Source organism: Poeciliopsis prolifica, unplaced genomic scaffold, assembly GCF_027474105.1.
Source record: "Poeciliopsis prolifica strain line A6 unplaced genomic scaffold, Auburn_PproV2 SCAFFOLD012, whole genome shotgun sequence".
NCBI lineage: Eukaryota > Metazoa > Chordata > Actinopteri > Cyprinodontiformes > Poeciliidae > Poeciliopsis > Poeciliopsis prolifica.
The window spans coordinates 32,647-47,083 of NW_026562387.1; the positions used below are offsets into that span (position 1 = coordinate 32,647).

The 14,437-nt window shown below is 37.4% G+C and overlaps 1 protein-coding gene across 1 annotated transcript in view; it reads right to left on the bottom strand.

The window, feature by feature from the left end:
- Positions 1-2,088: 2,088 nt before the first annotated feature.
- The window catches only part of LOC129364613 (E3 ubiquitin-protein ligase HECW1), a 61,167-nt gene continuing 48,818 nt past the window's right edge, over positions 2,089-14,437 (bottom strand). The window contains exons 27-30 of the mRNA XM_055037371.1: positions 13,391-13,537; positions 12,101-12,215; positions 5,670-5,868; positions 2,089-5,152 (exon numbers count right to left, since the gene is read on the bottom strand). Of these exons, the coding sequence (XP_054893346.1) occupies positions 5,041-5,152; positions 5,670-5,868; positions 12,101-12,215; positions 13,391-13,537 (573 nt within the window). The 3' untranslated portion in view covers positions 2,089-5,040. The remainder of the gene's footprint in view (positions 5,153-5,669; positions 5,869-12,100; positions 12,216-13,390; positions 13,538-14,437) is intronic.

Here is a 14,437-nt window from a genome sequence, read left to right on the forward strand (position 1 = left end):
TGAGTCACAGGTCTAACTCTGGAAATATACTGTAAAAAAAAAAAAAAAAAAATTAGTTCTGAATGTGAAGCACAATAGGGAACATCTTGTAATTTTTGTTTATTGCAAGATTTAAAATTTTATTTTTCAGAGAACATTCTCTTTATTGCCACTTTTCCTTTTCTCTGCAAAGAAATAGCATGCACTCTCCAGAAAGTATTGAAATAAACTTTCTTTGAAAGAATAAGTACTAACAAGGGTGTTCTGATTGTTTCTCATGTGATGACATATCAATCTGCCAATTTTTTGTTTTATTATTTCAGGCCCTTAGATCCTTTCATGCTATTTTCAGTGACTCTTAGCTGCTCCAGCTACTGTAGGTTCCTCAGTTGCTGTAGTTCAGATGTTGTCACTGATGCCCTCTGATTGGCCCCTGGTGGACATGCCAGCTCGTTTTTAAGCCAGTCTTTTGCTTATCTAAATTTGTACCTGATTCTGTCTAAAATTAGGTGATGGTGAAAAGACTTTGTCAGTGTATACTTTACAGTTCCTATTTCTGATTTGTGTGATGCGGTCCAATTGTCCACCTCTCCACCCCGGGCCTACGATTGTTTAAAAAACAATTTACAATGACAATAACATCTGGGTTAGCTAATTAAAGGGGAATGCACAGTGACTGTACAACAGTACATCTCGTCAATCCATGCCTGATAGTTTGGGTCTTCATCTCCATTAAGAACTGTTTTGAGACAGATAATAATGTTATTGTCACAAATTATGATTCTCAAGCAATGCTCCTTCAAAAATCAGCTTTCCATTCCAAAAATACTTAGCTATGTTAAAATGGATTTCCTTGGTAATAAATGCACTATTGCATAAGTTTTATGGAGATTTTTTCAAAATGTAGATTCCAGCGAGTGAATATCATCTATGTGATTCGGACCAATTTACATTTTATAACTCAGAATAGTATGAAATATATATATAGCCAAAATTGTTTGCATAAATCTTTGAATTCAGGTATTCTAATTACTTCCATTCTCATATGTAAATAAAGTTAATCACAAAGGTACATTGCTTCTACAAACATGAAAAAATGGGTCACACTCACTGTGTTATTGTAAAAGGGCAGCTCCTGTGTAATAAGGTCCATCTGAATTTTTAACACTAAATATTCCGATGTCACCTGTCACTAATATTGGAACAAAATGGAACCTATGAAGCCATAAATCAGATGAAATCACAGTTGGGTCAGCAGATATACTGTGAAGAATTCTCCAACTTTCTATAAAGTCAATATTAATGGATATCCAAATATTATGCAGCCCTTAGATTGACTCAAAAACAGAGAATATAAAATTTCATGGAATAAGTGACCATACCTAACATTTCCAACAGCTATGCAAAATTTCTGTCAAAAACAAGTGAGACAATTACTTACTTCCATGCACAGACCGATTAAAGAATGAAGTACTATCACTTTATTGAATAAATAAAAGTGGGAAGTAAAAATCATGGATGAGCATTTTTACTCTTACAGAAGTGTGCAACTATGAAATCGATTAAAAATAATTAATGATTTATGTTTCTTTTAAGAAACTGGCTAAAATTAAACTATGATGATGATGATTATAACGTAAGATATAACTGGCCCCTTAATTGTTAAGGAACCAATATGCAATCATTAGAGAAATAATTGCATATATCCAAAATGATTGGATTTTGGATGAAAAGTTGTGATTTTGACAATGATCTTGAAAATAGAGTAACACGTGTGTATGATTACTACTGTATCAAAATTATGAGAGAATGACCATGTGGTGCTGTAACAGTAAGTCATCTATATCACCAAGTTGAGGAAGACAATTTAACTGCGGATTCTGTCCAAGAAATCGACAAGTGGGTTTCCAAAAGATCCAGCCTGACTGGGAGAACTAAGGCACTTAGTCTCCGTTTAGAATCCTACAATTTCAGCACTAGGGAAAGAGAGAATAGGTTAAATTATTATTTTATTTTATTTTTAATCTATGAATATTCTCTGTTGCTAAATGATGCACTTGAGGAAACCCTCCAAGAGGAGTTGCAGCAGTTATTGCTACAAAGAGTTATTGCTACAAAGAGTTACGGTAGTCAAAATTATGTCAAAGTTGAAAATGGGATGTCACTTCGAGTTCATGTATGTGAAAAGGCGGAACAGCAATACTTATGGCAATATAGTGTATTTAAACAGAAAACAAAATCAACCAAACAATAAAATTTAACTAATTAGTAATTAGTAAACTAAGTTTACATTTCCTTGTTATTTACAAAAAACAATGTAAATAACAAAGAAATGCAAACTTCTGTTGCAAGAAAAATCTCAACAATGAAAATGACAGATATTTGCAACTTGAGCAGTTTTTCTTGCACGCCTTCTTTTTTTACTACATGTAAAATATGTAACATGATTGTAAAATGGTAAGTTTACTACCTCTTCATTTCAAAGTCCATGAATAAATACTCCTGATATCTTTAGGTTTGTTAAAGCATCAAAATGATATTAATCAGACATGATGTACAAAACAAGCACTCTCTAGAATGCCAAGTCCACCTGACTGAGAAGACACTAACAAACAAAAATAAGCATACAAGTAACTGGACCAAAAATGACGCCAGGTTTGAATCCCAGTAACCCCACACACCATGTCTGAGGCAGTAAGTTACTGAGGCACCATATCATTACTCAAACATGGAAGTAAAAACTCGGGGATGAATGCAGGAGTCTGCAGTCAGTCACCGTCAGAGACAAGATGACTGTGGTACATGTTGCAGTCAAAGTATCTGTTATTGCATATATTACATTGGTTAGTCATGGGGCTCCGATACATAGTGGTTTAGAAGATAAGTGTGTCCATTAATCTTGAGCCTTTGGACATTTGCATGCTGCTTTGCAACAATTCAAAACATTTGATAGTGACAAGTTAGAGAGCAACAGCAGTCTGAGATGAAGCAGCCATCTGTGGAAGACTAGAACATGACAGTTCCTGTTCAAACAGAACAAGAGCAGTTCAAAGTTGCAGTATCCCTCAGCAGGTTGGTAGGTTTCTGAAATCCCCCAATGATAGCTTGGGACCACATAATAAGCAGCCAAACCATGGAGCGCATGCTTATTGGACGATGTGATCCCCAAGTTTCCATAGAAGGTCTCAGAAGCCCTTTAGTTGGAAAAGATTGATTTAATGACATCATGGTCTTTTAAAAGTGCTCAGAGAGGAGGACTGTTGTGGAGGACAGCTGTCCTTAATGTTGCCGTTTTCTCAAAGATGAAGTATGTCTCCAGCTGATGTTTCTACGTACATTGAACTTAGAAATCTAGAATAAAAAACTGCATGACCAGCTATAGAGCTTGCTGCATTACACCAATTCTTTGTAGGGACAAAAGCCAAATAGTTTGTTTTTGTTGAGTTTATAACCGTCCACTGAAATGAACTGTAACGGCTTATATAATAAAAGCCTTTTATTGTATGAATGTTCTTTCCTGTTAAAATACACAGCTATGACTGCGTGTGTGTGTGTGTGAACTATAAGACAAATTTTTGAAAGAATTCAAATTTGAGAGAAGAAAAAAAAAATAAGATCAGAAATTCTGATCGACAGCATTGAATATTTAGATTTTTTTTTAACTGTGAGGGGAGAATTTTGAGGGAGAACTGCACAATGTATCAGAGAAAATAAGAATTCATTCTCATAAATGAAAATCGGTGCTCTTGCATTTTGACAAATGAACCTCCATGTAGCAGGATTTGGCCATGATGTCATCCTTGCAGATTTGGGTGTTTGCATCCAATTTTCAATTTCTTAGTGCATCCACAAGACCTAAAACACAAATGTGATTGTTCACAGAGAGCAGAACCAGAGAACCCGAATGAATGGCTTTAACCTATGGGTATGTTAGAAGATTCCAAGATTTATTTTAGGTTACATTTTTGTTGATATCTAATTACCTTTTTAAGATAAATTAATCTCTACATAATTCACTAACAACAAATCTCTGTTTGGAAAGACCTAAGTAAACTCATGGCATTTTAAATGGGTGCATAATTTTAATTACACTGTTGAGTGGCTTATTCCTGTTATGTAACAGTACTGAAATAAAATGAACATTGATTGAGGTGTTTTTTTAAAATAAAAATCTGAAGCTTTGCATATATCTTGGTCCAAAATTTATATGATGCTAAGGCAGAGAGAAGTTTAAACTTTTTCTTCTCAGATTTTATTTGCCAGTTAATGTTCAACAATAATCCGCATGAGGTTTTCGCTTGATCCAAGAACTTAGCCATAATTCACCTAAAGTGTTAGAATACATCAGTTTGTGTTTAGTGGAGAAATCTGTTATTAGCGTGTTCACAATTCCATAATTTCTTCAGCTTTTAGTTTTTAAGTAAAATCTGATGATCTGAAATGTAGCTATGAACAGCGATCTTGCCATTTTTTCATCCTATTTTTGCTCACAGTTTCACTATTTTACTACCCTCTAATATATATTAAACCATACAATTATTTATAATTTATTATAATTTATCATCTTTTTTTAAATATCAATGATACATTCAAACACATTGTCAGGCAATATCAACAATCTTAGATTTGTAAAAGTCTCATTTGAGAACTATTTTGTTGTTTTCCAGTTATATACATTGTATCTGCCTGGTTTCCATTTATTATTTGTCACTATGAGCATTTTGGTTCTTTGGAAGGTTTATCCACTTTGGTTCATGCAAATAAGAATCTTGTATTCCCTCATACAAACATACACATAATGAGTTTTGAAAAGTCAATGTGGTGTTTCACTACCACTAATAAAACTAGAACTGTCGTCCCATGGCTGCAATCAGAAACCTCCTTCTAGTGAACTGATAGATGAACACAGAGAATCCAACAGTGATGTACAGAGAGCCAAGCCAATTCATCAAACGTCTGTTACACTTCACAAATCTTTACGAGACTTGGAGCTAACACGGGCTGCTCTCCTTCCTTCAGCTTCCAGGCCAAGCCAGAGTGAAACCATTTGATTCCTATGGATCATTCCAGGCCAAAAGTGCTGGTTTCCTCCACAGCGATGAGCAGCTTCTCATACAGCGTGGTGTATGAGGGGTATGGAGGAAGGTCAAGGCGGTTAAAGCAGGTGTGAGCCCTAAGATAGAAAGTGAAATACAGAAAGTGACTGGTGTTGGTGACAGCTAGCAATGAGGTATTTTATTGATTCAGAAGAGCATACATGATGTTTTACCATCCTCAAAATCACACCCTAAGATTTCAGAAAACAAACTGATCAAATAGCTCAGAGTGACCGCTTTGTGTTTTTCTCTTGCTGATGCTTCAGTGCTCAGTGGGGACAATGCAAGTGAACCGAAGTCAGCAAGACTCTTTGAATGAGAGGATTTCTTCATCTTGCAAGCAGCAGTGCTTCATCTGAACCAAACACCAGTTTAGCTCCGACATAATACCCAGATGATATTTAGGTGAAGCTGCGGTGTCTAGCTTTTATAAAATATATGTTTTTTAAACAAAATATTTTAAAGATTAATTAAAACCCAAACCAACTCTCTTTTTTTTGCAGATAAACTAAGTTGGTTCCGATGGGTGCTGCCTTTATGGTTCTGTGCAAATTTGGATGTTTTGGTGTAACTTTTTTTTTAACATTGACATACCTGGGTAGTGATGTGACTTTGCCCCATTTTTCAATGCAGAAACGTCGGAGGCCATTAGATCCTCTTAGGGATGCAAAGCCTTCGTACGGTACACTGGAGGTCCCTGTGACGAACTGCAGCAAACGGAGACGCTGCTCATTGGTAAACCTCTCCACCGCTACCCAGAACCATCGCATCACTATGTGGCCGTCATGATAACCTGGCAGGGACAGTACACTAATTGTTAATGCTGTAACTCCTGGAGATACAATTCTCCTTCTCAAATGATCAGAGTTATTCTGCCTGAACTTGACTCCTCTATTGAAAACAACAAAGGATGATTTTAAATGATGGATGTTAATACCACTTTCAAATTAAGGAAGCATTAACACTATAAAGAAGATCATTTTACCAAAATTCAATGATTAATCAATCAATCAATCAAATTTTATTTGTATAGCACATTTCAGCTACAAGGCATTTCAAAGTGCTTTACATCATAAATACAAAACACAAAGACATGCAACATAGAATAAAATACCAAGTTTTTTTTTTTTTTTTTTTTTTTTCGCCTTCTTTTTCCCTCCCCTTTCCCTTCTTCCCCCTTCCCTTTGACACAGAATTTAAGCGCCTGTTACCGCTGGACTCCGCCGTCCGTTTAACCACGGGTATTCGCCGGGCCCCGTTGCCCACAACAGAAAAAAAATAAAATAAAATAAAAAAATAAAATTCATAAATCCATACATATTACATTTCAAATGCAACTCTAAACAGGTGCGTTTTTACTTGAGATTTGAAGGAAGTCAGGGTTTCCGCTGTTTTACAGTTTTCTGGAAGTTTGTTCCAAATTTTTGGTCCATAGATGCTGAAAGCTGTTTCTCCTCTTTTGGTTCTGGTTCTGGGGATGCAGAGCAGACCAGAACCAGAAGACCTGAGAGGTCTGGAAGGTTGATACAACAACAGCAGATCTTTGATGTATTGTGGTGCTAAACCATTCAGTGATTTGTAAACTAACAACAGTATTTTAAAATCTATTCTTTGAGCTACAGGGAGCCAGTGGAGGGACTTTAAAACTGGTGTTATGTGCTCTATTTTCCTGGTTCTAGTGAGAACGCGAGCAGCAGCATTCTGGATCAGTTGCAGCTGTTTGATTGATTTGTTGGACAGGCCTGTGAAGATGCTGTTGCAATAATCAATGCGACTACAGACAAACGCATGAATGAGTTTCTCTAGATCTGGCTGAGACATTAGTCCTCTAATCCTGGAGATGTTCTTCAGGTGATAGAAGGCCGATTTTGTTACTGTCTTTATGTGGCTCTGGAGGTTCAAGTCCGTCCAGTCCACACTACTCCCAGGTTTCGGGCCTGATCGCTAGGTTTTAGCTGTAATAACTGAAGCTGTGCATTGACTCTAGATCGTTCCTCTTTAGGTCCAAAAATAATGACTTCAGTTTTATTTTTGTTCAGTTGGAGAAAGTTTTGGCACATCCACACATTTATCTGCTCTAAGCATTTATTCAGTGATTGGATGGGTTCAGAGTCACCTGGTGACATCGTAATGTAGAGCTGTGTGTCATCCGCATAGTTGTGGTAGCTATTATTATTTCCTGTTATGACCTGAGCTAGTGGGAGAATATAAATATTAAATAAGAGGGCTCCTAGGATTGAACCTTGGGGTACCCCACATGTGACCTTTGACCTCTTTGATGAGAAGTTTCCAATTGAAACAAAGAAATCCCTGTTCTTTATGTAGGATTCAAACCAGTCGAGCACCGAACCAGAGAGTCCAACCCAACTTTCAAGTCGATTCAGTAATATGTCGTGGTCGACAGTGTCAAAAGCTGCACTGAGGTCCAACAGAACCAGCACCGTGGTTCTGCCACAGTCCGTATTTATATGAATATCATTGAATACTTTTACGAGGGCAGTCTCCGTGCTGTGGTGAGCACAAAAACCAGACTGGAAAGTGTCAAAGCAGTTGGTCATCATGAGGAAACTATTTAATTGTTTACACACAGTTTTTTCAATAACTTTGCTGATGAATGGGAGGTTTGAGATTGGCCTGTAATTCTGCAATAGTGATTTGTCCAGGTTGTTCTTTTTTAACAGTGGTTTGATGACTGCTGTTTTCAAGGCCTGGGGGAAAACACCTGATGTAAGCGATGAGTTTACGATTTGGATCAGATCAGTAGCAATAACAGGCAGGACTTTCTTAAAGAAATGTGTGTGAAGGACATCCAGACAGCAGGAGCTTGAACTTAATTGATTTATAATTTCTTCTAGAGTTTTATAATTAAGTAGTTGAAAATGGGTCATTTTTTCTGTATTTGTTTTGTTTTGGTACAGCAATGGTTCTGGCTTTGAAGTTAATGTGCAGATTAATCCTCTGATTTTTTGGATTTTCTCTGAAAAGAAATCAGAAAACTTATTACAGGCAACATTAGATTGGAATTCAGGTGGTAACGTCACAGGAGGGTTTGTGAGCCTGTCAACTGTTGCAAATAAAGTTCGAGCATTATTGATGTTTTTGTTTATGACATCTGCAAAGAAAGCCTCCCTTCCATGTTTTAGTGTTAAGTGATAGTTACGTAGTTTTTCTTTGTAGATGTTGTGATGAACGTGAAGTTGAGTTTTACGCCATTGTCGTTCTGCCCTGCGGCAGACTTGTCTTGCAGACCGAACTATTTGTGCATTTCTCCATGGAGATTTCTTTCTACCAGTCAAAACCTTTACTTTAATTGGGGCAATGGAATCAATGATATATGAAACTTTAGACTGAAAATCATCTAACAACTGATCTACATCATTACAGCTTAAGGGTGAGGAGGAAGAGTAGATTTGATTAAATGTTTCTGCTGTGTTTTCTGTGAAAGAACGTTTGTGACAGTAGCTGTTTGTCCAAGTGGGTCAAAGAATAAAGAACCTTCAAAGATAACAGCAAAGTGATCCGACAGGGCGACATCAATTACAGAGACATTGGAAATATTCACCCTTACTGATAACCAGGTCCAGTGTGTGTCCTTGAGTGTGTGTTGCTTGTTTAACATGTTGTGTTAAACCAAAATTTTCTAAAATATCAGAGAGCTTTTTTGCTCCTCTGTTTTCGGGTTTGTCCACATGAATGTTAAAATCACCAACAATTATTAAACAATCATAATCAATGCATATGAGAGAAAGAAGATCATTCAAGTCAGTAAAGAAATTTTCCACATATGCTGGAGTTTTGTATAAAGTTAGTGTCAAAGTTCGTTTGAAGCCTTTAACCTGAATTCCAAGATACTCAAAAGATGTGAAATGACCGAAAGAGATTTTACTACAGTTTATGGTATTTTTAAATATAGAAGCCACGCCTCCTACTTTTTTATGTTTTCTATTCTCACTTAAAAAACTGTAGTCAGGAGGCGCTGATTCAATGAGTACAATTTGGTCATTATCGTCATTCAACCATGTTTCTGTCAGAAACATAACATCAACATTATACTCAGTGATGAAATCATTAATTAACAGAGCTTTAGCACAAAGTGATCTGATATTTAAAAGAGCTACTTTAAGTGGCTTGGAGGCCAAAAGATTTTCAGTCTGAGGTTCCTTTAGGCAGGGGATCACTCTGAGGTTTGAATTAGGACCGCTGTATTTCATTTTCTGGTTTTTGTAAATTTTCTTGTAGTGATCCGGACAGGTAATGTCCTGTTCTGCAGAACCCGGGGGCCAGACACATTCTGGATGGAGACAGGTGTAAAGATAATATCTGGTCCCCGGCCTCAGACCTCAGAAACGCAGAGTGATGGATCCTCTGGGAAGTAAGGGGCAGGTTGCTTAAATGTAGTGAGGTCTGCTACGTGAGTACTAATGAGAGACGTGCCGAGGCGAACCTGTTGATTCATTCCATCTGTAAATTTAAGAAACTCTGGTCCGGAAGACATTTCTTCATTGGTATCCATTGAATCCTGTGAATGATTGGAAGAGCAGTGAGGGAGGGGGGAAGGAGCGAGGGAAGCAGTCGCTCCGTCTCCAGTCGATTTATCAGCTTGTTTTGGAATATCGTGCTCCTGATCCGGGGAGCGTTCCATCCTAGTCAGACATCCTTGAGCCTGTTCTTCTGACGCGATGATCCTGTTGCTGTCCTTGTTGATAAAATAAAAAAGGTTTGCAGCGAGTAGCTTTATCCCATGTTTATTAGGATTGCGTCCTCCTCTTCCAAAAAGGTGAAAGCGCTGCCAATAGATCCAGAGGTTATCGATGAAGGTCACTGAGCTGGTAGAGCAGGTTTTAATCAGCCATTTGTTGATCGTGAGCAGCCTGGAGTGTTTTTCGTCTCCCCATTGAGGTGATGGAATTGGACCACTGAGAAATAACTTCATTCTCAGTTTTCCCATAGTGTCCAGAAGAATGTTAAAGTCCTTTTTCAGAATCTCAGACTTTTGCTTTGCCAGATCGTTGGCTCCAACATGCACAACTAAAGTCTGAATATCTGGCTGATCAGTGGTTAGAGAGAGCAGTTTGTTGGTTAAATCAGACACAGTGTCACCAGGAAAATACATCACTCTTGTTTTCCTTGGATTGCAAACATCACTGATTCCCTTTACTGCCTCATCTCCAACAACAAGCACTTTTGGGTTACCTTTAGTTTTCCTGGTGGTCGCTTTGTCCTTGGGAGCTTTGGGGGATCAATGTGTTGGTCTTGCCTCACTGTTGATGTTTGAAGGCGAAGTTTCACTCAGAGGCTCAGGCTGGAGTGCAGAAAATCTGTTTTTCAGTGGGATTCCCACAGAGTCAGAATGTTTTGAGGCTTGTGCGGGTTGCTTTGTCCGTGGGGTCGGTGGAGGCGTTTTGGTTGCAGCTGCTTGTTTGTCTTTCTTTGGCGGAGCAGGTGTTGAAGTTGAAGGTGGGTTTCGGCTCAGAGCCGGCCACCCTGATTCGTCCAGGTGCGGGGTTCTCCCTGATAATCGTCTCATCGGATCCGCAGTGCGAGACTCCTGTTTCGGCTTGGCACCCAGAGCGTTCCAGGGTGAGCTGCCCGGTGCAGCTCACCCTGGAACGACCATCAACGACCACCATCAACGACCTCTCCGTTGATTTGAGGAAGAGTTGTTTCATTTCCACAAGTAGCGTTGATCTCAAAGTTCACCTCCAGTAGTTTAATCTTCATTTCTATAAACTGAAGTCGTTGTAAAATACTGCTCATGACCTTGGGGTCAGCCGGAGGCATTTTGCCCTGGTTTAACTTGGAGGTAAAGAAAAGTAAGGTGAAAATAAAAGTAAGAAAATCCCCCAGTCCTTAGGTTTGGAAAAATCCAGTTAAGATGTCAATAATGTAAATATAACTATAAAAAAAACTGTCGCCTTAAAATTAAAAAATAATTCACAGGCAGAGTTATCAGTAAGGACGAGAGAGAGCAGGATAAGCTGTTCCTCCTTCGGCAGTCAAAAACAAATTAATTCAAAATGATCCCTTGTTTTGAATATTTGATTAAAATATATTCTACACCCAATACACCCAATAGCAGACACACCAGCAGAGAAGGAAACCAGATAATAATATCAGGAAACATGCTTAAATTATCCTGTCTTTATTTATATCTGATTCTTACTTTGTTTTCTTCTACTTTTACCAAAGTTATCTATGTGTGATTCATATTAAAACCGATCATTTTTTGTGATGCTGCTCAGCACCGTTCCATCTTTGTCCTGTGTTTCTGTTACAGTTGAATATTATATTTTTCATACCACTCTGTTGTTCTTGTTTAATTTTGTTGTTTTAGTTTAATTACTTTGCTATTTTATAAACAAGTTCCAGTTTTATTGTTTGTTTATACTGATGGTCATAAAAGCAATAACTGGTGAAAAAAAGACATCAAATTCATTTACATATGCCCATGTACTTTTGTTGCATCCAAAAGTTTGCACATTTTAAAGTGCCAGACAATAATTATATGCACAGTAAAAAATAATCAACTGATCTGAGCATTTATCTTTATTATCTTTGGGCGAGCAATGCATTTCTATAAGAAATATTCCAAAGAAATAACATCTCAACATTTCTAGTTAGTTCAGTCACTATTTGTGGTGGAAAATACATTTTTACATGGTTAATAATTAGCTGTTAGTTGTCAGACACTTCTATAACTTTGTGACACTGAATCATTTATTGAAATGAGCGTGTTCAAATTAATGGCATATGTAATTTAATCTGTGACTGATCTGTCATTCATTGTGTGAACACCAGGTTCTAAACAGCTGGTGTTCAGCAAATACAGCAAATGCACTGTAAAAAAGTACATTCTAAAGTGTCTTGGCACAAAAGTGAAGCAGTCTCTGAAACAACAGGGTTCTTACTTTTTACCACAAAAAACAAAGCAAACAAATGAGTGTGTCTAGGTCTAAAAGAATGTGACTTGAGTTGCATGTATCTTGTCTGAAATCTGGGAATGAAACTGAACAGATGACACAGACCTCCTCTGTACTCAGTGTTGCTCCTCCAGTCACTGAGATCGATCTCCACTGTCCCAGCAATGACCAGCTCCAGCTCCCGCGCATCAAACACCGACACCAGCCTGGAGTCCACCACCTGAGCAGGAGATAGTCGGTGGCGTAAGCCGAGCGCTTTAGAATCAATGTGTCGCATTCCTGATCAAAGTTTAGTTGTGAATGATAACCCTTTTGAAATTGTATTTATTTATTTTTGTTTACACCTTTAATGTAATATAATCAAATTACAGCTCACTCTCACACAGATGACAAATAATTTCTCTAAAAAGTTAGTTATTTTTAAATCCAAATCATGTGCACAGACCAATTTTATTTTTTATCCAGAAGAAAACAACTTGATAAATGCCATTCTTTTATCAATATTTAAAAGCTCAAATGGAGTTTCTAACTCTTTCAGAATATTTACTCAGTAACTATATTTCTGGTAACATCTGCAGGCATTTGAACTTGAAGTTTCATTTGGAATTTTTTTTTATCATTTTAGTGTCGATCAGTTACTTAGTTTATTCCATTGTGCTCAGGATTGTTTTAGGATTGTCAGGTTCTAAGCATTTTCAAATAGGAAAAGAAGAGAGACAGACAAATGAGTTTTAGATTCACATGCACAAGTAGACAGGACAGGAACTCGCTTCTGTTCTCATTTGTCTCTGATTAGATTTTCTGGCTCCTTTGTCACTTTCTCCACACCCTCAGTATTTAATCTCCCAGTTTTAAGTTCTGACCTGATTTTAATAGACACCGATGTTATCCACGCATCATATGTAAACCTGGTTTACACGCATCATACCTGGTTTACACGCATCATGAACCAAGCATAGTTTCCCACAGAACCTTAATGTTGTAGTCCTCAGCAAAAATTTATCAAGTTGAAATCAAATACTTACCAAATATACTGTATTAAAATATTCAACACCTTTATATAGATATTTTGTTAGCTGAAGAGGAAAAACAGTCCAACGTTGTCAGAAAGACCAGTCAGAGAGAAAGAAGCAAATCATAATCAGGACTCTCCTTGATATGGCTAAAATAATTATCTCAGTGTTTATAGATTTTTGAATTTGAAGACAGACACAAACATTATCTTTTGCAATATTATGACATTTAGCAAACAGAAAAAGTATCCTGACATAAAAACAGGAGAAGTTTAGTCTAGTTTACCATCTTATAGTTAAAAAAAAACATATTATGCATTGTGTGTTTTTGCAGTGTGTCCTTTTAGTTTAGAGCTGTGCTGTTTTAGTGACTCATGCTCACCTCATAGAAGCCTCTGACCAGCGCCTCTGTCTGCTGCACCACCCCCCTCTCCACTCTCCACTTTGCCATTCGCTCAATGTAATCCTTCTTGTTCTTCTCCGTCACCTGGAGGTGGGAGCCACCTGACTTCAGCTCCCGCTCTGTCACCTAGCAACACAGCCACAAAGTTTCCAAAGGCGAGTTTAGAAAACTGATTTAAACCAGATATAATACCAAACAATATGTACCCCTCCAACAGATCCACCTATTTTTAGGCAGTTTTGCATTGAAGACCTCATTCCATCAGGAGTGTGTTAGCTGTACTCATCATAATAGCAGCGTTTTTAAAATAGTGATTAAATAACATTTCACACTCACATCAAAGCATTGGGAATACTTCGCTTCCCAATGCTTTGACCCACAGAGAGGTCTGTGGGCCTAATATAAAACTGTTACCATTACACAGAGATTGAGGACACATGAATGTAATGGCTGTTCAAACTTGTTTGAACTGAAAAGTGCTTAAAGTTTTAGCTTTTGTGGGAATGACTGAACTGAGTTACTTGTATAAGCACTGTTTCAGAGACTGCTTCACTTTTGTGCCAAGACACTTTAGAATGTACTTTTTTACAGTGCATTTGCTGCATTTGCTGAACACCAGCTGTTTAGAACCTGGTGTTCACACAATGAATGACAGATCAGTCACAGATTAAATTACATATGCCATTAATTTGAACACGCTCATTTCAATAAATGATTCAGTGTCACAAAGTAACAACTAACAACTAACAGCTAATTATTAACCATGTAAAAATGTATTTTCCACCACAAATAGTGACTGAACTAATTAGAGATGTTGAGATGTTATTTCTTTGGAATATTTCTTATAGAAATTCATTGCTGACCCAAAGATAATAAAGATAAATGCTCAGATCAGTTGATTATTTTTTACTGTGCATATAATTATTTTCTGGCGCTTTAAAATGTGCAGCCTTTTGGATTTTGGTAATGCAGTCAAAAGATATAAACCGATAGCAGCCAATAGCCATGCATCAACTTTATTTATTG